Raw genomic sequence first — 23,632 nt, 5'->3', positions numbered from 1 at the left:
GCTGCTTCTATAGGCCTACTACTGTACCCACATGGCCATCTCAAACTGCTCCATCCATTTCCTCTTGGTGTCCTCTGTTTTACAGAAGAACTGAAAGCCCTGCTTGCCTTGCAGGTGGATCAGGTAGAAGCCATAGGACCACTGCAGAGAGAGAGAGAGAGAGAATGAAGAAAGGATGGTACAGAGAAAGAAATATGGAGGTAGATGGAGAGAGTGGTGGGGGAGACGAGGAGGATTGTAACAAATTCCCCCCAAAAAATCATGTATACTAACAAAATGCACTTTCTATAGCCTACACATTCCTTTTGGAGCTAACTAAGAGACAGTGTTCACTCATGGCAATGCATCTGACAAAAAGTTAAGAGAATCACATAGCCAGAGGGTGCACATGAAATCATAGCATGACACCCAACACAACACACACACACACACTGGCTGCTATGAGAAGATGAGTTAAGGGTTGCTTCAGCTTACCATTTTTCCACTGGACTGGTATGCATGCAAAGAGAAACACACCAGAGAAGACCCAGTTACACATGCACACGACCACACATGCAGATTCAAAAGAATGGTTAGATTGGTGGAAAATGCTCACGGCCTGTATTGTAAATGACCTTCATTGCATTTACATGTTCTTCAGAGCATAGGCCGGCACAGCGCATACAGATCTGACACTTCAATGCATTACACATGAGCTTGCTTATCTGAAGTGAACGTCACCGCAGCTCTACCTCAAGGACACCATTTGTAATGGTTGCTAAGACATTGCAGAACCTGGGCTGAGCGTGTCTCTTCAGCAGGGTGTTAGGAGAAATCGCAGCTCAAGGCTGCTGCCTACCTTCTTCACGTCCCTGTTGTTCATGGGGTCGTCAGACATTTTGTATGACTGCAGCTCAATGATCTCTTTCAGTTCATAGCTGTAGCCTTTCCGCTTGCACACAATGACCACTTTATCAAACAGGAATATGTACCTTGGAAAAGGAACCGTAGAACAGCAGTTAGAGTTCTGAACGCATGTGTTGTCCATAAGAAAGGCTGTTAATCACATGGCACACATTCAGTAAGTCTGAATTTGATAGTGAAGCTTGGTCTACTCACCGGTCCTGTTTTGTTCGGTTGACTATGGAGGACACCTTGAGCTCTCCATCTATCTTTGGTCTGCCATACTCCTCCAGTTTGACCTGCTGCTCGGGTCACATATACACACGCCTGGATTAAAGCGGGAATCTGCAGTTCAAACAATTAAAAAGCGGGCACCCTGCCACTGATTTGGTAAACAGCTGATGGATGGGGCTCGAAAAATGCAACCACTCTCAAATTCATAGACAAAGCTATAGATATATGGAATGACAATCCATGATATCAAAATGATAGTTTTAACTATGTTTTGAGGATATACAGTGTTTATTTACATATACCTTGTTTACAGACAAAGGATAAAGGATATTTTGGTTCTGATGGGGTATGACAAATGCTCACGAAACATTGAGGAGTTTCATTCTTGAAGGATCATTGGATAGATATCATTCATTTAGGTCATTTAGGTGTCTAAAAACGGATGTAGCAATGCTGTTTTTTTCAGTGATGAATATGTGGTGGTACTAACTAACTAAGAGCAGCACATTGTTGTCTACTTTATTATTCATCTAACCTAGTGGAATCTCAATGAATACATTTTGCCATCGACCGAGGTACTGAACTGATGATATATTAAACATCAAGATGTCAAAATGGGAAATGTGAGTCATCATTTTATTCTGCTACCATAACATTATGACATTCATGACTCTTTCACCAGTAGCTGTACGGCCCCCTTCAGGGTGTGTTGGCTACACCAATGATTTCATGTCAGTGATACAATGAGCATACATACAGGACAGACAGACTGACAAGACAGGCAGTACATCTAAAATAGCAGCCTGTGGCTGTCTCTGAGGCTTCATCTAAAGCACATATCAAGGCCAATAAAAGCCATCTGCTGTTAGACTAAACACTGCCTTGTACGGCACATTTTAGTTTGGGATTCGTTGAGACTTAAAAAGATCCTCTGCTCACACTGGAAGAATAAATGATTTATGAGAGACATGATAATTGCAGATGAGTGTGAATAGTGGAAGCGAGGGATGAGCAAGCAGAGAGAGGAGAGATTGAGAAAGAGAAAGAGAGATAGACAGAGAGGCACTGCAGTGCTTGAGGCGTCACTACAGATACAGGTTCGATCCCGGGCTGTGTCGCAGCCAGCCGCTACCGAGAGACCCATGAGACGGCACAATTGGCCCAGTGTCGTCCGGGTTAGGGGAAGGTTTGGTCGGCCAAGATGTCCTTGTCCCATCGCGCTCTAGCGACTCCTGTGGCAGGACGGGCGAATACACACTGACAGGGTCGCCAGTTATTCAATGTTTCCTCCGACACTTTGGTGCGGCTGGCTTCTCGGGTTATGCGAGCAGTGTGTCAAGAAGCAGTGCGGCTTGGCGGGGTCGTGTTTCGGAGGACGCATGGCTCTTGACCTTCGTCTCTCCCGAGTCCGTACGGGAGTTGTAGCGATGGGACAAGACTGTAACTATGAATTGGATATCATGAAATTGGCGAGAAGGAGTGTGTCGGGGCCAGGGGGATGGGCAATCACTCTATGTTGCTCAATAAATATTTGACAGTAACAACATATTTGACAATCTCAATAAAGTGTCAAAGACTTCAGCCACCCAAGTCATAGACTGTTCTCTCTGATTCCGCACGGAAAGTGGCACCGATGCACCAAGTCTGGAACCAACTGGATCCTGAACAGCTTCCACCCCCAAGCCATAACACTGCTAAATAGTTAGTTAAATAGTTAACAATAGCTACCCGGTCTATCTGCATTGATCCTTATTGCACTAACTGTTTTGACTCATCACATACGCTACTGCTGCTACCGTTTATTATCTGTCACTTTATTCCTAGTTATATGTACGTATCTACCCAAATTACCTCGTACCCCTGCACATCGACTCGGTACTGGTACCCCGTGTATATTGCCAAGTTATCCTTACTCATTGTGTATTTATTGTTACTTTTCTATTATTTTTCTATTTTTGTTCTCTCTAAATTGTTGGGAAAGGCCTGTAAACAAGCATTTCATTGTTTATGAACCACGTGACAAATAAAATTTGATTAAAATATGATTTGATTTAAATCGCCAACATGACAACGTACAAAGGGTCAACAGTCCTTATTGATTGAAACATCACTGCTGATTGTAGAAAATTGCTGTCGTTTACAACAATCAAGTTACTTACAAGGTTCTCGATGGAGTTCTGGAATTCACTAATCTTCTTCAAGGTCTCGTTGTCTCTCTTCACTTCATTGATGTACATAGCCAAGTCCTTCAGAGACACATTGTTTTTACACCTGAATAACATCTATTATATCCTTGCAGCTGAATTAAAGCTATAATATAATGCATAGCTATGCACACAAGCAGCCCTTTTGAATGAATAGAAAAATGTCACAATTGTTGATGATCATACCTGGAATAACCTAAAGAAAGCACGCACACGCACACACACACACACACACACACACACACACACACACACACAAACACACACACACACACACACACACACACACACACACACACACACACACACACACACACACACACACACACACACACACACACCTAAGACTAAGCCTAAAATGATACCTTACCCTAACTCCTAATCCTAAACCTAACCGTAACCCCTAACCTTAATTGTAACCCTAAACCTAATCCTTAAGATTAAAATAGCATTTTTCCTCATGGGGACCCACTTGTCCGAATTTTCCTTGTTTTACTATCCTTGTGAGGACTTCTGGTACCCACAAGGATAGTTAAACAAAAACACACACACAGATACACACACACACACACACAGAAACACACACACACCACAGGAGGATGGTGGCACCTTAATTGGGGAGAAGTGGCTTGTGGTCATGACTGGAGCAGAATTAGTGGAATGGTATCAAATACATCAAACACTTGGTTTGCAGGTGTTTGATACTATTCCATTTTCTCTGTTCCGGACATTATTATGAGCCATCCTCCCATCAGCAGCCTCCTGTGACACACACCTGCATGGCCTCCAACGCCTCCTTCAGCTGCTGTCTGTCAGGTTGGTCAGTTGAATGACTCACCAGCTCCTGTAAGGGGAAGTTACATTCCATCAGTGAAGAACACAACACACACATTCACAATACACTACCACACACTCACAATATTACACTCTACACACACACACACAATACACTACCACACACTCACAATATCACACTCTACACACACACTCACAATACACTACCACACACTCACGATATCACACTCTACACACACACTCACAATACACTACCACACACTCACAATATCACACTCTACACACACACTCACAATACACTATCACACACACTCACAATACACTACCACACACTCACAATACACTACCACACACTCACAATACAATATCACACTCTACACACACACTCATAATACACTATCACACACACTACACACACACTCACAATATACTACCACACACTCACAATACAATATCACACTCTACACACACACTCACAATACACTATCACACACATTCACAATACCACACACTCACAATACAATATCACACTCTACACACACACTCATAATACACTATCACACACACACTACACACACACTCACAATACACTACCACACACTCACAATACAATATCACACTCTACGCACACACTCACAATACACTATCACACACACTACACACACACTCACAATATACTACCACACACTCACAATACACTACCACACACTCACAATACAATATCACACTCTACACACACACTCATAATACACTATCACACACACACTACACACACACTCACAATACACTACCACACACTCACAATACAATATCACACTCTACACACACACACTCACAATACACTATCACACACACTACACACACACTCACAATACACTACCACACACTCACAATACAATATCACACTCTACACACACACTCACAATACTCTACACACACACACTCTACGCACACACTCACAATACACTACCGCACACTCTACACACACACTCACAATACTCTACACACACACTCACAATACACTACCGCACACTCTACACACACAACACTACCACACACACACATACTCACAATACACTACCACACACTCTACTCACACACACTCCACATACACACTACCACAAACTCACAATACACTACCACACACTCACAATACACTACCACACACTCACTCACAACACACTACCACACACTCTACATACACACTCACAGTACACTACCACACACTCTACACACACAGTCACAATACACTACCACACACACACAATACACTACCACACACACACTCTCACAATACACCACTACACACTCTACACACACACTCACAATACACTACCACACACTCTACACACACACACTCACAATACACTACCACACACTCTACACACACATTCACATAACTCAGTATGACAACACCACACCAGGGAGGGAAACAGAAAACCTCCCAGTTACACTCATATAACTCATATGAGCCCTCACTAAACTTCATCACCACAAAATATGTTTTTCTGTGTAAAAACAGTGAATACTTTATGAGAAAATCTGTGCGTCTTCTAAAAATATGGACGCTACAGCAAACAATGAGGGTTATTTAGAACCAGTCCACATATATTATCCCTGCCTCTCAGAGGTACTGTACTAGTGGAACATCTGTGCATATAATGCAGGGGGTCCCAACTCCGGTCCTCCAGTACCCCCAACAGCACACCGTTTTGTTGTAGCCCCAGACAAACACACCTGATTCAACTCATTGAGGGCTTGATGATTAGTTGAAAAGTTGAATGAGGTGTGCTTGTCCAGGGTTACAATACAATGTGTAATATTGTGGGTACTGGAGGACCGGAGTTGGGAAATGCTAATATGGAGCATGTGATGTTATAACTGACACTTTCAGGTGGACTTTATGCATGCTTCAGCAGTTTTCTAGAGAAAGGGTAAGTGTGGGAAGATAATATGGGAGTGAGTTATACAGTACATGGTATGTGTGTGTTGGCTAGTTTAGGCCTGCTGGCCATGTCATTGAAGACAGAATGATTTGCTACAGTATAAGCTGTGTACTGTGTAATTCTGACAAAGACCAGATATGGCTTAATCACAGTAAAGATGTGCCCTAAGGCTTACACACACACACACACACACACACACACACACACACACACACACACACACACACACACACACACACACACACACACACACACACACACACACACACACACACACACACACACACACACACACACACACACACACACACACACAGCCTGTCAGTTGAACGCCCTGGGACCACGGCATATTAATCCTTAACCACAAAGCTATGGGAAGGAGGGAAATGGGCCTGCATGTAATGTGATTAGAGCATGGCTGATTTGAACACAGTTTCTCTTCTCTGAATCTCCTGCCAGTCAGCCAGCCAGCCAGTCAGTCAGTTAGTCAGAGTTGCCATTCAGTCAGTCAGCCAGCCAGTCAGCCATTCTGCCAGTCAGCCATTCAGCCAGCCAGTTAGTCAGTTAGCCAGTCAGACAGTTAGCCAGTCAGTTAGCCAGCAAGTCAGCCAGTCAGTTAGCCAGTCAGTCAGCCAGTTAGCCAGTCAGTTAGCCAGCCAGTCAGCCAGCCAGTTAGCCAGTCAGTCAGCCAGTTAGCCAGTCAGTTAGCCAGCCAGTCAGTTAGCCAGCCAGTCAGCCAGTTAGCCAGTCAGTCAGCCAGTTAGCCAGTCAGTTAGCCAGCCAGTCAGCCAGTCAGTTAGCCAGCCAGTCAGCCAGCCAGTTAGCCAGTCAGTCAGCCAGTCAGCCAGCCAGTTAGCCAGTCAGCCAGCCAGTTAGCCAGTCAGCCAGCCAGTTAGCCAGTCAGTCAGCCAGTTAGCCAGTCAGCCCAGTCTGAGATGAAAAACAAACCACACACTGCAGTCCCCCCATCATCACCTGCCATGCGCTCCGCTCACGTCTACTCTCTTCATACACACGTCATCAGCTAGTCCCACCTCATTCATTATTGAGCTGGCCTGGTTAATTAATCATGTTTTGAATCAGGCAGCCTGGCCAGCTTGTTTTATATATGACTACTGTACTAGCATGACTACTAATTGAGAGTTCCCGGAAACGAGGCTCAGTTGGTTGTCTGTGTGGACTGGAGTGGCCACACTGTGAGTATGTTTAAACCATGTCTATGGACATCACTGGAGGTTGGTGGCACCTTAATTGGGGAGAAGTGGCTTGTGGTCATGACTGGAGCAGAATTAGTGGAATGGTATCAAATACATCAAACACTTGGTTTGCAGGTGTTTGATACTATTCCATTTTCTCTGTTCCGGACATTATTATGAGCCATCCTCCCATCAGCAGCCTCCTGTGATGGGCTTGAAGAGGACCAGGGTCGAGGGGAAATGGAGGGACACCAGGATGTACACTGAGTGGCCACATGAGATTCAGCCTTAACAAACCTAGCACACAAACCACTATACCAAGAAATGCTCAGGATTTTCTAATTGTCTGCAAGAATGTCCCTCTTTTGTGAAGAGTGATGGTGCTGAGGAATTATGTGAATGTGTCACATTATTTCCATCGACGTTAATGCCTAAGGGTTACCACAAGTTGTATTGTGGGTTTGTAATGCCACTTACCTTGAGTAGGAGATGGTACTTTAGTACTCTCTGCATGGGCACTACCAACAGGTCCTGGAGCTTGAACTTCCCTTCCTGCACCTTCATAGTGCACTCCTACCAAAACAGAACTTTTCACAATACATATACTACACTGAACAAAAATATAAACACAACATGCTACAATTTCAGTTATTGTGTTGTGACAAAACTGCACATTTTAAAGTGGCCTTTTATTGACCCCAGCACGAGGTGCACCTGTGTAATGATCATGCTGGATTGTCTTGGCAAAGGAGAAATGCTCACCAACTGGGATATAAAGAAATTTGAGAGAAATATACTTTTTGTGCATATGGAACATTTCTGGGATGTTGTATTTCAGCTCATGAAATATGGACCAACACTTTACATTTTGCGTTTATATTTTTGTTCAGTATATAATGCATTCCTACAATGTATCAGAACATGGAACTGTGTATACCAGGGATCATCAACTAGATTCAGCCGCAGTGTAACGTCCGTCGTTAAAGGTAGACCAAGGCGCAGCGTGTGTTGGGTTCATCATATTTTATTTAACGGTGAACCAGCAAAAACCAAAACAACACAACGAACGAAAAGTTTTGCGGGCTACTCACAGCAATACAAAAACAAGATCCCACAAACACAGGTGGAAGAAGGCTGCCTAAGTATGGTTCCTAATCAGAGACAACGATAGACAGCTGCCTCTGGTTAGGAGCCATACTCGTCCCAACACAAAGAAATACAAAACATAGAATGCCCACCCCACACCCTGACCTAACCACATAGAGAAACAAACCCTCTCTCTCAGGTCAGGGCTTGACACGCAGGCTGATTTTTTTCTTCTTGAATGGATGGTCAGGGGGACGGAACAGAATACAAACATTTCTATTCTGCAAATTGACCGCAAGAAGATAATATTTTTGCTCAGAAAACTTGGGGGGCCAAATACAATAGTGCATTCCAAAAACAGCACCAACAGCTGTGTCCCTAGCCCCTACCACTTAGACAACAACTACACCAAGCCATTCAGACTGATACGGACATTCCTCCACTGTATAAGAAAGAAAAAACACATTCCTCCCTCTCTCTGAATAATAGCCATAACAACGTCCTTGCTACTGAAAAGAAAAACAACGAGCCATATAGCTGCTTTATAATGCATTGAGTAAGACCATGAGCCATCGTAACCCAGCAGATACTGAATCCTTTCCTCTGCTCTACAGAAAGAGACGTTCATTGTTCACTGAGATTATCAGGCCTGATGTCTCTCTCTCTCCTGAGGGGATAACTCTGATTCTAATCCACTTTAAAAGCCACATTGTTGTCAGTGTGTGTGTGTGTAAGCGTGTGTGAGTGCATGCATGTGTGTCTGTGTGTGTGTGTGTGTGTGTGTGTGTGTGTGTGTGTGTGTGTGTGTGTGTGTGCGTGCGTGCCTGTTTGTGTCTGTGTGTGTGCGCATGCATGTGTGTGTGTGTGTAAGCGTGTGTGAGTGCATGCATGTGTGTCTGGGTGTGTGTCTGTGTGTGCGTGCGTGCCTGTTTGTGTCTGTGTGTGTGCGCATGCATGTGTGTGTGTGTGTGTGTGTGAACGCTCCGAGAGTGAGGCTGAGCAGGGAGAATCAATTCCAAAGCCCTCCTTCTATATGTCAGACAACAGGGTGATAATCATCTCCATTATGTCAACAGCTCCCAGACCCAATATCAGGCTTTCCCCCTATCCTACACCCTAATCTAATGTACCCCAATCCCCCACTTCACCACAGAGCTAGCCTTCTATCACTAGTAACTACCCTTCTCCTATCGTCACTTCTGATTTTGGTTTGGGTTTCGTTTTCTACAGAGAAGTTACTAGTTGAAGTTTTCTGTGTCCTCTCTCGGACACTCTCAAAGCCTTCCAGTGGCCTTTGGTTTTATTTCCAGACAGTCAGCTGCAATCAGCCGTGGTAAGGATGTATTAGTGTGGTTAGGGCTGACCGGGAGGTACTTGTCCCTCAGTGACAGAGCGGAGTTAGAGACTGTACAGTACTGTGCTGTAGATCTCTGAGTGAGTTTCGCTGTGTTAGGAGGACATCCCCAGGCCTCAGGGCCAGGACCAGGACCGAGGGACCTGTCTTCTACTGACACTAGTTGGGAACTGGGTCAGAGATAAAAACTCGGAAACGTGCAACCCAGCAGCATGGCTGGGCCAGCAGTGGGCCATGATTTGATCCAGCAGGGGATTCCAGGTTCATCAGATCTTGCAGGACACTGCTGTTTGTCCTACTACAGTATAGTAGCTTTAGACGGAAGCCAAACTATCATTGTAAAATGGAATGATTCAAAACACCAAGGCTGGTTTTGAAGCAACTTTGCTCCAATGTTAGGCAGATATCAGCTGGCTGGTAAGGGAGGGTGATGGTATATGTGTGTGTGTGGTTAGTGTACCTCTACTTTCATCTTGACGTCCTCCCGCGTGGTGATGAGCTCATCCAGTGTCTTCTGAGCGGTCTCCATGTGGCTGCAGTACTGGCCGTAGATCAGCAACCTGCACAACATTACATCACCACCATTATTCTCACTCTTACGCTTTTATTACAAGCATATATTGTATTATATTGTAGGGTTCCTGCAAAGGGTACACAATATCAACACAGTTCATCATAGACCAATATGCTTTTGACTCTAAGGACCAGTTTATTAGGTAATAACACATTGGGCCTTTGCCACTAAGGAGGAGTAAGCCATGCTAACACAGTTAGATATCAAATAATTACTACAGTATTAAACAGTTCAGTGGGTGACCCATTTGCCACCATAGGGGGCAGATGTAAAATGCATATATTAATAGGAAGTAATACATGAAGTGTAAAGCCAAGGCAATATTTTGAAGAATACACGAGTCTACCCAATAAGTCATAATTATAGTTTAATTACCGTACACTAATGAAAGATAGTGATTGTAATATATTGCTTTGAAGGGTTCTCTTAGGCAGAAAGTGTGTTCATTTGGGCCAGTGAGGATTTAAAGGGCACGTTCATTAGATGGCATAATGGGCACCTGACACAGATCGCTTCATCCAGATTTCTCTCTATCCTTTTTCAAAGTAGGGCATTGGCACGACGGGCAGCGCCAAACCCCTCTGACGCTTTTGACAGTCTCTCTCTTAATTTGGAGCGGAGCAGAGCTGCCATTTTAATGGTCTAATCATGTCTCTGACAGATCCTTGACGGTGACAAGAGCACTGCTACAGAGAGCTGGGAGACGTCTCCCATATTTTTAAACAACGGTGGTTATCTTCTTCTTTCAATTCAACTACTACAGAACTTCACTAAACCTTTTAACTTAATCCTCAACTTTCAGCATAAGCCACTAATAGAGTGCTTTGACAATAGGAACTACCCTACCCACTTCCTTCCCCAAGCCTCTTACAGAAACAAACCGCCTAACTAAGCACCTTCAGATTGCACAAACCCCATTACAATGCCTACTAACTTATCCAACCTCTCATCCAGTGTCTGACTATCTGGCCGGCTCTCTCCATCCCTAAACCCCAGTAATGACTGGATGATTGGAACTCAGGCCAAGCAACGTAGCTATGGCCACCTACTGTGAGGCTCCCTTCCTGGGCTTGGGTCAGAGACAGCGAGGCCTGGGGCTAACAAGGGCATGATTAGGGCCTGATCCACAACCAGGAAGACGGCTCCTCTCCTCTAATGAAGATTAATGGGGGCCTTGGTCAATAATGAGACAGCAGCCAGGCAGAGGCAGTTAGATCCAGCATCCTGAGGGTCCGGGGACAGGTGTCAGCCACACCCTCTAATGACACGTGTCACAGACCTAATTGAACATGAAGGTCTTATTTTACGAGGCCATTTCAGGAGCGTGATGTTGAAGGTGGAGGGACTGGTGGGGAAAGTGATATTGTGATGAGAGTGTGAAACAATGGATTACAGGTACGTTAGACACACACTGAGACTAGACACAAGGTTTTGAATGCTTTTGAATATAAGAAGAATAAGACAGACAGACAGACAGACAGACAGACAGACAGACAGACAGACAGACAGACAGACAGACAGACAGACAGACAGACAGCTATAAAAAGAGACAGAAATCAGGGGGGCGAGGGAGAAAGATACAGACAAAACAGGAGGAGACAGATGAAGAACCTGCACAAGAGAGGAAGAGCTCAGCTGGTCGGGGGTTAGGCAGCGTTCACAGCAGGGTTTCCTGTAGTCTGTGTAGTGTGTATGGGACAGTGCCTCTGTGCCTGAGGGCCCACTTTCTGGAGCTCCTCCACCACCACTAAAAACACTCCTAAACCAGGCAGGAGAGGCGGCGAACATAGACCTTCCTAACAGAGACATTTGTCCCCTGCCCAGTGACAGGCCTCAACGTGGGACACAGGGCCTGCTCTGACAATGACACAGCAGAGAGGACATGTCACAGTGTTAATGCTAATACTTACAGACCCCTCTGATAACAGGCTTTCTTGTTGCTCCAGTTCTAAAGGAGAGTCACTGTCTTTGTTCTCCCAGAGACAGGCAGTGGAACAAAGGGGATGATTACACACACACACACACAAACATACTGTTTGCACACACACAGATGACTGCACACACACACACACAAAGCCATGTACACACAGACATAATTAGCCCGTGAGACACTGACAGGCACAGCCTCTCCTGATGTCTGGACACATCTCACTGGGAGACATGTGCAGTTAAACTCCCTTAGAAACCAACAGGTACGACTTCTCTTTCCCTTTAAAGTTCTATGTTTCATTCCTTTGCTCTACGAGTGAGTGAGTGACTCAGTCTCTCTCTCTCTCTCGCTCTCTCATAGGTGAATTGCACAAGCAAATGAATCTGTGCAATTCTACTCTTAAGCTAACCCTGAACCGTCATGTTAAGAGTAGAGTAACTGATCCAAGAGTGGTAAGGATAACTCACAGGACGGACTGGTAAAACAATATGAGCCACCACTGTATAAAGCAGACCTCAACACCACAGAAATACCATGGACTGCACAGACGACTGCTGATGGACACATTCCCTTCATCTCTCTCATATAAACGAATGCATAGCTGGACGGAAATGAATGTAATGAGGGTTCTGTTAACCAAACGATGTTCTAATGGCCATACAGACTGGATGATGATGATGAGTCAATTGGGATTCTATTTTAGACAGTCGACAGCATGGATCAAGGCCCCAAAGGGAATGAGCTCTCTATGATGTTCAAGCAGCACTTTGTCTACACGACGGCTTCCGCCAGGCCCTCAAAGAGCTTGACGTGTCATGGGGAAAAGGTGTTGAAGTGAAGCGGAAAATGTCCTGATTCACTTGGCCTCTGCCGCTTCTGTTGCCTGCCAGTCTCGGGGGTAGCAGCGCCTGTCAAGACATGTCCTAGACTAAATGTCCTACTGCAATGTGACAACGGCAAGAACCAAACAGTCTAGGGTTGTATTCATAAAGTACTAGAGAGGGACAAGAGAGAGGGAGTGAAGGCGGAAGATGGATGGTAAAAAAAGCTTGTTGAGGAAACAACCCCTAAACGCCAGTCGCTTTAGACTGAGGTCTCCCGTGGGAGAGAGGGAGATTTTCCTCAGTCAGTACAGTGTAAATTCCCTCTTTAACTTCCTCCTCTCTCTCTTCCGGTCAGTAATATCGCCCCTGCTGCAGCTACACAGTCTCTCATTATGGGAACGCCGTCATGCACCTTATTTCAGAGAAAATACAATTTGGAGTAACTGCTCTGCCCACCTCTGTAGGGAGTCTGCAGTGGCATTGGAATACAGTGTCGGGCTGGAGAGGAAATCTCCCAGCAAATCAGAAGTGACAGGCTGCAGAGAGAGGTAATGATATTGTCTGACACGAAGCATTGGAACCTCCTCACCTCCACTGAACAAATCCAGCACACAGCAAATGGAGGGGAACGCTGGCGGCGCCCTCTGGTGAAACACCTCTCTGTTTGCCTCTAAGTACATATTACAGTGTTATCAGGGGTGCGGATTACTCCGGAAATGAGTTTGGGGTTTGGGAAAAGTGGCAAGCCACCAATGTAAGGTATGGGAAACCAACATGGGGAACACTTAAAAAGGTAGTCTGCCTTCTTCTAAACAGTACATTAAGCCTGTCACCAAGCCTTAGCACCTTTTAGAAAAGCTGCCATTAGCTGCAGTGCTGTGGAGAACATTGACATTTTCATCATTCACTGGGCGCAGCAATGACAACTTGAAAAGCTTTTTATTCATTTCTCAAAGAGAAAAGAAAAAGCTGGCCGATTGTTGCAAAGGTCACTGGGACTTACAAGTGGAGATAACAACATTAATTAAACGCAGCCGGGTCCTTAGAACCAATCGACAAGGGGCTTTTATGAGAATGGATTCATCTGAGTGGTGCCAAATCCCCGGTTCTCCAGGCTCTACTACCGGGTAGAAAGCCAGCCACTCATAGTGAAACAACAGGAGCTTGTCTGTCAATCATCTCCTGAATACCAAAGGCAGCTGACGCACGGCTCAGCACAGCACTGTGTAAATCAACTGAATCATTTACCCAAAATACCCTCCTGTTCCACATTCAGTAGAATGTCACAGAAGGTAAATATTAACATTCCCTGTCGTTGCCATCTTTCAATGCTCTGGTGATGGGAGGGCGGGAGGGAAGAGCTGTTTAGCCTGTTGCTGAACAGCATCAGTTCTTAGTTATGGCTCACGGTCGAATTATGGGCCACCGCTTGGTCTGCCAGCTGATGCTACTTAAGGCCTCCACATTACTATGCCGTGTAGGATTAGAGTTGTGACTTGTAGAAGGTTGAACCTCCCTACACGGCATAGTAATGTGGAGGCCTTAAGTAGCATCAGCTGGCAGACCAAGCGGTGGCCCATAATTAGACCGTGGGCCATAACTAGGAGCTGTGTAGTGACCTAAAAGTGTAGTATTTCAGTAATGCATTAGTGAAGAGCCCACATCACAGGCCTGGTTTAGCGTAGCGTGAGAGAGTTGAGATCTACGGACAGCTCAATCAGATCAGCAGTGTCAGCAAGATGGGGAGGAGGAGTTTGTGTTTGTGGAGGTAGTGAGGGAGCGGGGCAGATTGGGATAGAGAGTGTCGTCGCCATCACGCTAGCCCTGTTGTGATGCAGCTCTCCAAGCTCCCCGAGCAGCCCTGCAATGAGATAATTACCTACACAATCTGACAAACTGAAACTATACAAATCCATTGCTGTCTGTTTGGGATGGGGGGACGGCGGCAAGCATACAGTACATCGCCCTTACCAGGTGTTTACTGTAATCAGATCACCATCCAGTGTACACACAAACATGCTCATTCACACAGGCACACACACACACACACACACACACACACACACACACACACACACACACACACACACACACACACACACACACACACACACACACACACACACACACACACACACACACACACACACATATATACTTTGGGAGGTTTGGCTCCAGCTCCATGTGAATGTCCTAGAATAAGTCTGGATCAGGACTAACATTCCTGGAGGGCTGTCATGGCTACATCCCGTCATTACCAGAGCCATTATTACAATGACCTAGTGAGCAGCACAGCGGGAATCACAACAGTACTCCACCGTTTGCATGCAAATCATCATCCACAGTACTGTACTGCAGCTGGAGTGTTGTAGAGCTCCGACTGCCTCCTCCTCTATCCACTGTGTTTCATGAACATAGTAGAAGACAGGAATCCATGTCAACAGTATACACACCCTACACAGAACATGTAGAGGCTGCTATCCTCCTAACTAGGTTATTTACTTTATCACAGTGCTACAGACCCAGTCAGCTATTTGCTTACATGCGTTTTAAATGAATTGACTTACTCCGTTGAAACTAATCCCATTTAGCCAGTCTTATCAGGAAATCGTGCATCTAAATCCAACTGCATGCACAAAGGGCAGGACAGGGAATACTGATCACACACACACACACACACACACACACACACATCTCCTTGAGGTTACTAACCTTTCCTTGAAGTCTATGAAGATCTTCCCCAGACCATTGCCTCCGCTCACCATGTTGAGGTCGATGGCCCTCAGCAGAGCAAAGTGGACCTTAATCACATCCTGTATGGATCCAGCACAACCACACTTAGCATGGTGGCACACTTCTTAACACAACCTCTACCATCAACACTGACACAAGGATCACTCTCATCATCACCAGCGTGTACTCACCTCCAGATTTACAAAGATGGCCCCCATGTCTTGTGGACTTAGAACTTGCTTCAGGGGAATCATATAATTCTGTACAATACCAAAACAGCAGTAGTGAAATTAAAATACACAGGTAATTTGACCACACATTTGTTACTGAGAATTTTCCTGCCCCGCAGGAAATGCAAATTAGCTTTATGATTTACATAAATAAACTGTAAATGCACTCTAACACACGGTTACATTAACAGTATTGCACTTTTCATGCAGCCTACTTTCGGCCAGCTAATAGCCCAACCACCGATCAATCAACATTATGGACTAAACGTTCAATTATTCTACGGTGACAATATCGGTCAAATGAAGATCCTACATCTGAGTTGTGCTTGACTCAAGCCGTTGATATTGTAGATGCATGGGTGGTAGTGTAAAGGTGTGAATAAAACACCAGTTCAATTCAATGGCATGCGCTAGGCACCAAAGAAAATCCATCTCAAAACAGGCTTCAGTAGAACGTGGTACTGCTCGGTGTCGCTAGCCTAATCCCTCTCTTAGACACACGGACGCGTGCGAGCCGTCCGTTTAGAGTGCCTATGACATGCTGTGAATGCCGAGCACTGATTGTGTTTGCTAAACCGATGTTAACTGGCGCACACTTTCCCTGTTGTTTGACTAACGTCATTGTATGCTTGTCACATTACATAATCTTAATGATAACAAATAGATCATTTAAAATGCAATGAAGAGATGACAGCTTTTTTAACCCCAACTCAATCAAGCCCAACTCAAACAAGCCCTCTGATTATAAGAAGGTGACTCTGGTTTAATTGGCTCAGCAAACACAAACACACCTTTAGTCTAATGGAACCACTGGATATTATTGACAAATATATATTTCTCATCATGGAGAAGCTTCTGTTTATCCGCCGATCTAAACATACTTTACAACCTTGGGAGAACTGTTTGTGTGTGTGTGTGTGTGTGTGTGTGTGTGTGTGTGTGTGTGTGTGTGTGGGTGCGAGTGTATATCCATAGAGCCCTGGGGATCGGTCTCTTCCAATGGGACCGTGCCAATAATAAGCCCATCGACCTGCTCCAATGACATTTGTCCTCTCCAATGAACCTGCCAATAGCTGACATTTCCACACCGCTCCCTGCCTGTGTGTTTGACACAGAAGACGTGACAAAACATACCTACTCTAGCAGAAAGCTACAACCAACACTGCCAGCCACCCACCGCACACACACACACACAACTTCTCCCCACCTCCGTCCCTCACCCACCTTCTCAATGTCCTCCAGCGTCTTGTAGTACTTGGCCTCAGTCTCCTGGATCTCCACTAAGCAGCAGTGTCTCTTGTCGTCTTCTGTCATGCCCATTTTCTGTGGAGGTAATTAACGGCAGGAGAACTGAAGCTGGGCTGTCATTTTGTCATTGTATGACACGTCACTGACAGTGTAGTTCATGTGGCTAATTGTCTAATGATGGGTCTCAAATGCATGGGGCTGCTATTTAGTCATGCTCTGACAAGGTCTTTATTACAAATCATATTGTACTGTACTGTATCCTGTATACACTGTTTACCATTCTATACAATGTACAATATTCATCATCCAAATGGACTTCAACATCTGCCGAATTAATGAGGTAACATGGACACACGAAGGACGCAATGTATTTCCCCTTTGAGTTTCAGCTGCCAATAGGGAGTTGTGACTGTAAACAGAACAGAGCCCGCCACCCCCAGAGGCCCCGCAGGACTGCATCCAAACCCCTCAATGGGAATTTGATGGGCATTTTTAATGAAATGATCCCAATTCTCCCTCCTCACTGCACTCCAACATGATCCAATAGAATATGATACTTCTGATGAACTGTAATTGCTGGGACCAGGTTGTGTAACGCGAGCCGATTGTCCGTGTTGTGGGAAAGCGGTGACATAAACACTGGAACCGAGGCTTTGTATGAGTTGACTGCTGGCTGGCTTGCTCATGGCCAAGTGCTAATGAACATATGTGTATGTAGCTCTGTATCAGGGGAACATCTGGGGCCAGCCACAGAGCAGAGGAGAGCAGAGACAAGCCGGGGAGCGTGGAACGGCCCAGGCAAACGCAGCCGCCCGCCACATCCAGACTTATTTGGCCATGCAAACAGGCCCGCCATTAGGGCGAGGAGGAGAACGAGGACAGGGAAAACAAACAGAGGAACACAGAGCATTACTCATAGGGCCTACGGTTTGGGGGGTGGCGGGGAGAGGAGTGGGAGGCTGGCTAGCCTAACAGCATCAGATCAGTGAATCACAACGCAATGCAAAACTGAGAGACAGTTGAAAAAAAATTACTAATAAAAAACATCTGTGAATAATAATACGAACGTACAAAAATATGACATCATCTCCGTCTCAATTGTCTGTCAACAGTCTTGGTTGTTATGTTGAGAGGAGTATTCATTCTATTGTGTCATCTGGAACTGGGCTGAATGTTAATTAGCAGTTCTGATAATACAATAGGGGGATAATCAAGTCAAACCACAGCCAATTAGAGACTCCCAGGCCCAGATCCAGCTGGGTAATAGAAAACACCCACCCAAACAGGGAGCACCGCTACAGAGCTGCCATAGGAACTGATGACAGCAGCGTTTTATTGAGAGGCTGGATCGGGGTTTTGATCTGGCATGTGGCGGCTTTTGATGATGTCATACAGAGAGACTGTCATGTTGTTGTCGGTGGTATGTTGACGTCACGGTGAGTCACACACACATAGGGGCAGATAGGGTTTCCCTTGACCTGTGCTGTGCTGTAGGTCATTGATCTGAGGGGAAGGGGGTTGTGGGACACGTCTCAGACAGACTGTTGGATAGAGCCGGATGACAGATCGGTGAGTCAGGGCACTTACCTGCATGTATCTGATCTGCAGCGTCAGGAAGGGAAAACACAGCAGATGAGCAGGGCAGGACACACACCGACAGATAGATAGCATCATAGGTCAGAGAGGTCACGCACACAGAGACAGACACACCCAAGCACACGGATAAAGAGACAAGCAGAGACTGACATGAACACAAGCCAACACAAAGCTCTCACCATGGGTTGTCGTACTTCCACCTTGATGATGTCCTCGTAGATGTCATCTCCATCATCCTCACAGGGAACACAGTCGTAGATGTCATCCTCCCCCACGTCATGCTCACTGGGGAACACACACACACACACAGACACACACACACACACACACACACACACACACACACACACACACACACACACACACACACACACACACACACACACACACACACACACACACACACACACACACACACACACACACACACACAGTCAGTTATCCAATTTCAATTTCCTTTGAAAGGGTAGGCACTTAACACTGAAGGTTAACCACAACATAGAAATCAGATTTGGCACTTGACACTTGGTTGAGTGCTAAAGTAACTGTTGGTCCCCATTAGCCATCATCAGCAGTGCTGAGGAGTCAGGCAGTCAGTCCACAGTGGTGGTCTATGTCTGTTTCAACCACACTTCACACTGAGGACTCTTCACAACTACTCCACAAACATGCCTCTCTACCGTACCAAGCCCCTTACTATCAGAAGTTGAGGGTCGGCCCAGTAGATAACAATGTAGTGAGATCCCATTAAGGGCTGAAACAGTACAGATCATGGACAACAACCGAAAAGCATGAATTGAAAAGCATTTCTGTGCATTAACTATGGGGGAGTTGTGTTCATTAACTATGGGGGAGTTGTGTTCATTAACTATGGGGGGAGTTGTGTACATTAACTATGGGGGGAGTTGTGTTTATTAACTATGGGGGGAGTTGTGTTCATTAACTATGGGGGGACTTGTGTACATTAACTATGGGGGGGAGTTGTGTTCATTAACTATGGGGGGTTGTGTTCATTAACTATGGGGGGAGTTGTGTTCATTAACTATGGGGGGGGTTGTGTTCATTAACTATGGGGGGAGTTGTGCGCATTAACTATGGGGGGGAGTTGTGTTCATTAACTATGGGGGGAGTTGTGTGCATTAACTATGGGGGGGTTGTGTTCAATAACTATGGGGGGAGTTGTGTGCATTAACTATGGGGGGGTTGTGTTCATTAACTATAGTGGGGTTGTGTTCATTAACTATGGGGGAGTTGTGTACATTAACTATGGGGGGAGTTGTGTACATTAACTATAGGGGGAGTTGTGTACATTAACTATGGGGGAATTGTGTACATTAACTATGGGGGGAGTTGTGTTCATTAACTATGGGGGGAGTTGTGTACATTAACTATGGGGGGAGTTGTGTGCATTAACTATGGGGGGAGTTGTGTTCATTAACTATGGGGGGAGTTGTGTTCATTAACTATGGGGGGAGTTGTGTTCATTAACGATGGGGGGACTTGTGTTCATTAACTATGGGGGGGGGGTTGTGTACATTAACTATGGGGGGGAGTTGTGTTCATTAACTATGGGGGGGTTGTGTTCATTAACTATGGGGGGTTGTGTTCATTAACTATGGGGGGAGTTGTGTTCATTAACTATGGGGGGGTTGTGTTCATTAACTATGGGGGGAGTTGTGTGCATTAACTATGGGGGGGAGTTGTGTTCATTAACTATGGGGGGGGGGGATGTGTTCATTAACTATGGGGGGGTTGTGTGCATTAACTATGGGGGGGTTGTGTACATTAACTATGGGGGGGTTGTGTACATTAACTATGGGGGGAGTTGTGTTCATTAACGATGGGGGGACTTGTGTACATTAACTATGGGGGGGTTGTGTTCATTAACTATGGGGGAGTTGTGTTCATTAACTCAGGGGGGGGTTGTGTACATTAACTATGGGGGGGTTGTGTACATTAACTATGGGGGGGTTGTGTTCATTAACTATGGGGGGGAGTTGTGTTCATTAACTATGGGGGGAGTTGTGTTCATTAACTATGGGGGGGTTGTGTTCATGAACTATGGGGGGAGTTGTGTTCATTAACTATGGGGGGGAGTTGTGTTCATTAACTATGGGGGGGTTGTGTTCATTAACTATGGGATGGTTGTGTTCATTAACTATGAGGGGGTTGTGTTCATTAACTATGGGGGGGTTGTGTTCATTAACTATGGGGGGGTTGTGTTCATTAACTATGGGGGGGTTGTGTTCATTAACTATGGGGGGGTTGTGTTCATTAACTATGGGGGGAATTGTGTTCATTAACTATGGGGGGGTTGTGTTCATTAACTATGGGGGGGTTGTGTTCATTAACTATGGGGGGGGTTGTGTTCATTAACTATGGGGGGAGTTGTGTTCATTAACTATGGGGGGGGTTGTGTTCATTAACTATGGGGGGGTTGTGTTCATTAACTATGGGGGGGTGTTGTGTGCATTAACTATGGGGGGTGTTGTGTGCATTAACTATGGGGGGAGTTGTGTACATTAACTATGGGGGGAGTTGTGTTCATTAACTATGGGGGGATTTGTGTTCATTAACTATGGGGGGAGTTGTGTTCATTAACTATGGGGGAGTTGTGTTCATTAACTATGGGGGGGAGTTGTGTTCATTAACTATGGGGGGTTGTGTTCATTAACTATGGGAGGGTTGTGTTCATTAACTATGGGGGGAGTTGTGTTCATTAACTATGGGGGGAGTTGTGTACATTAACTATGGAGGGGGAATTGTGTTCATTAACTATGGGGGGGGTTGTGTTCATTAACTATGGGGGGGGGGGTTGTGTTAAATAACTATGGGGGGAGTTGTGTTCATTAACTATGGGGGGGGTTGTGTTCATTAACTATGGGGGGAGTTGTTTACATTAACTATGGGGGGGAGTTGTGTTCATTAACTATGGGGGGAGTTGTGTTCATTAACTATGGGGGAGTTGTGTTCATTAACGATGGGGGGACTTGTGTACATTAACTATGGGGGGGAGTTGTGTGCATTAACTATGGGGGGTTGTGTTCATTAACTATGGGGGGAGTTGTGTTCATTAACTATGGGGGGGGTTGTGTTCATTAACTATGGGGGGAGTTGTGCGCATTAACTATGGGGGGGAGTTGTGTTCATTAACTATGGGGGGAGTTGTGTGCATTAACTATGGGGGGGGATGTGTTCATTAACTATGGGGGGGTTGTGTTCATTAACTATGGGGGGAGTTGTGTTCATTAACTATGGGGGGAGTTGTGTACATTAACTATGGAGGGGGAGTTGTGTTCATTAACTATGGGGGGGGTTGTGTTCATTAACTATGGGGGAGTTGTGTTCATTAACTATGGGGGTAGTTGTGTTCATTAACTATGGGGGGGTTGTGTTCATTAACTATGGGGGGAGTTGTTTACATTAACTATGGGGGGGAGTTGTTTACATTAACTATGGGGGGGAGTTGTGTTCATTAACTATGGGGGGAGTTGTGTTCATTAACTATGGGGGGGTGGTGTTCATTAATTATGGGGGGGTTGTGTTCATTAACTATGGGGGGGTTGTGTTCATTAACTATGGGGGGAGTTGTGTTCATTAACTATGGGGGGAATTGTGTTCATTAACTATGGGGGGAGTTGTGTTCATTAACTATGGGGGGGTTGTGTTCATTAACTATGGGGGGGTTGTGTTCATTAACTATGGGGGAGATGTGTTCATTAACTATGGGGGGAGTTGTGTTCATTAACTATGGGGGGGTTGTGTTCATTAACTATGGGGGGGAGTTGTGTTCATTAACTATGGGGGAGTTGTGTTCATTAACTATGGGGGGGAGTTGTGTACATTAATTATGGGGGGGGTTGTGTTCATTAACTATGGGGGAGTTGTGTTCATTAACTATGGGGGGAGTTGTGTACATTAATTATGGGGGGAGTTGTGTTCATTAACTATGGGGGGAGTTGTGTTCATTAACTATGGGGGGGGTTGTGTACATTAATTATGGGGGGGGTTGTGTTCATTGACTATGGGGGGAGTTGTGTTCATTAACTATGGGGGGGAGTTGTGTACATTAATTATGGGGGGGAGTGTGTTCATTAACTATGGGGGGGAGTTGTGTACATTAACTATGGGGGGAGTTGTGTACATTAACTATGGGGGGGTTTGTGTTCATTAACTATGAGGGGTTGTGTTCATTAACTATGGGGGGGGAGTTGTGTTCATTAACTATGGGGGGGTTGTGTTCATTAACTATGGAGGGGTTATGTTCATTAACTATGGGGGGGGAGTTGTGTTCATTAACTATGGGGGGGGCTGTGTTCATTAACTATGGGGGGGGTTGTGTTCATTAACTATGGGGGGGGAGTTGTGTTCATTAACTATGGGGGGAGTTGTGTTCATTAACTATGGGGGGAGTTGTGTTCATTAACGATGGGGGGACTTGTGTACATTAACTATGGGGGGGAGTTGTGTTCATTAACTATGGGGGGTTGTGTTCATTAACTATGGGGGAGTTGTGTTCATTAACTATGGGGGGGTTGTGTTCATTAACTATGGGGGGGAGTTGTGCGCATTAACTATGGGGGGAGTTGTGTTCATTAACTATGGGGGGAGTTGTGTGCATTAACTATGGGGGGGAGTTGTGTTCATTAACTATGGGGGGTTGTGTTCATTAACTATGGGGGAGTTGTGTTCATTAACTATGGGGGGAGTTGTGTTCATTAACTATGGGGGGACTTGTGTACATTAACTATGGGGGGGAGTTGTGTTCATTAACTATGGGGGGTTGTGTTCATTAACTAT

At 45.3% G+C, this 23,632-nt stretch overlaps 1 protein-coding gene across 3 annotated transcripts in view; it reads right to left on the bottom strand.

Annotated features, from left to right (window-relative positions):
- LOC115204148 (guanine nucleotide exchange factor VAV2) overlaps positions 1-23,632 on the bottom strand; it is a gene marked incomplete in the record, with an annotated part of 246,388 nt that overhangs the window by 11,894 nt on the left and 210,862 nt on the right. For all 3 annotated transcript variants that reach the window (XM_029769504.1, XM_029769505.1, XM_029769506.1), the window contains 13 exon segments: positions 32-141; positions 475-489; positions 839-971; positions 1,099-1,184; positions 3,276-3,362; positions 4,096-4,164; positions 7,735-7,830; positions 10,158-10,257; positions 15,738-15,838; positions 15,950-16,018; positions 17,213-17,311; positions 18,824-18,838; positions 19,012-19,117. In XM_029769504.1, the coding sequence (XP_029625364.1) occupies positions 32-141; positions 475-489; positions 839-971; positions 1,099-1,184; positions 3,276-3,362; positions 4,096-4,164; positions 7,735-7,830; positions 10,158-10,257; positions 15,738-15,838; positions 15,950-16,018; positions 17,213-17,311; positions 18,824-18,838; positions 19,012-19,117 (1,086 nt within the window).

The sequence above is a fragment of the Salmo trutta genome, chromosome 12, assembly GCF_901001165.1.
Source record: "Salmo trutta chromosome 12, fSalTru1.1, whole genome shotgun sequence".
NCBI lineage: Eukaryota > Metazoa > Chordata > Actinopteri > Salmoniformes > Salmonidae > Salmo > Salmo trutta.
The sequence above is the reverse complement of the archived record's forward strand: the minus strand, read 5'-3'. Positions and strand labels throughout refer to the sequence as shown.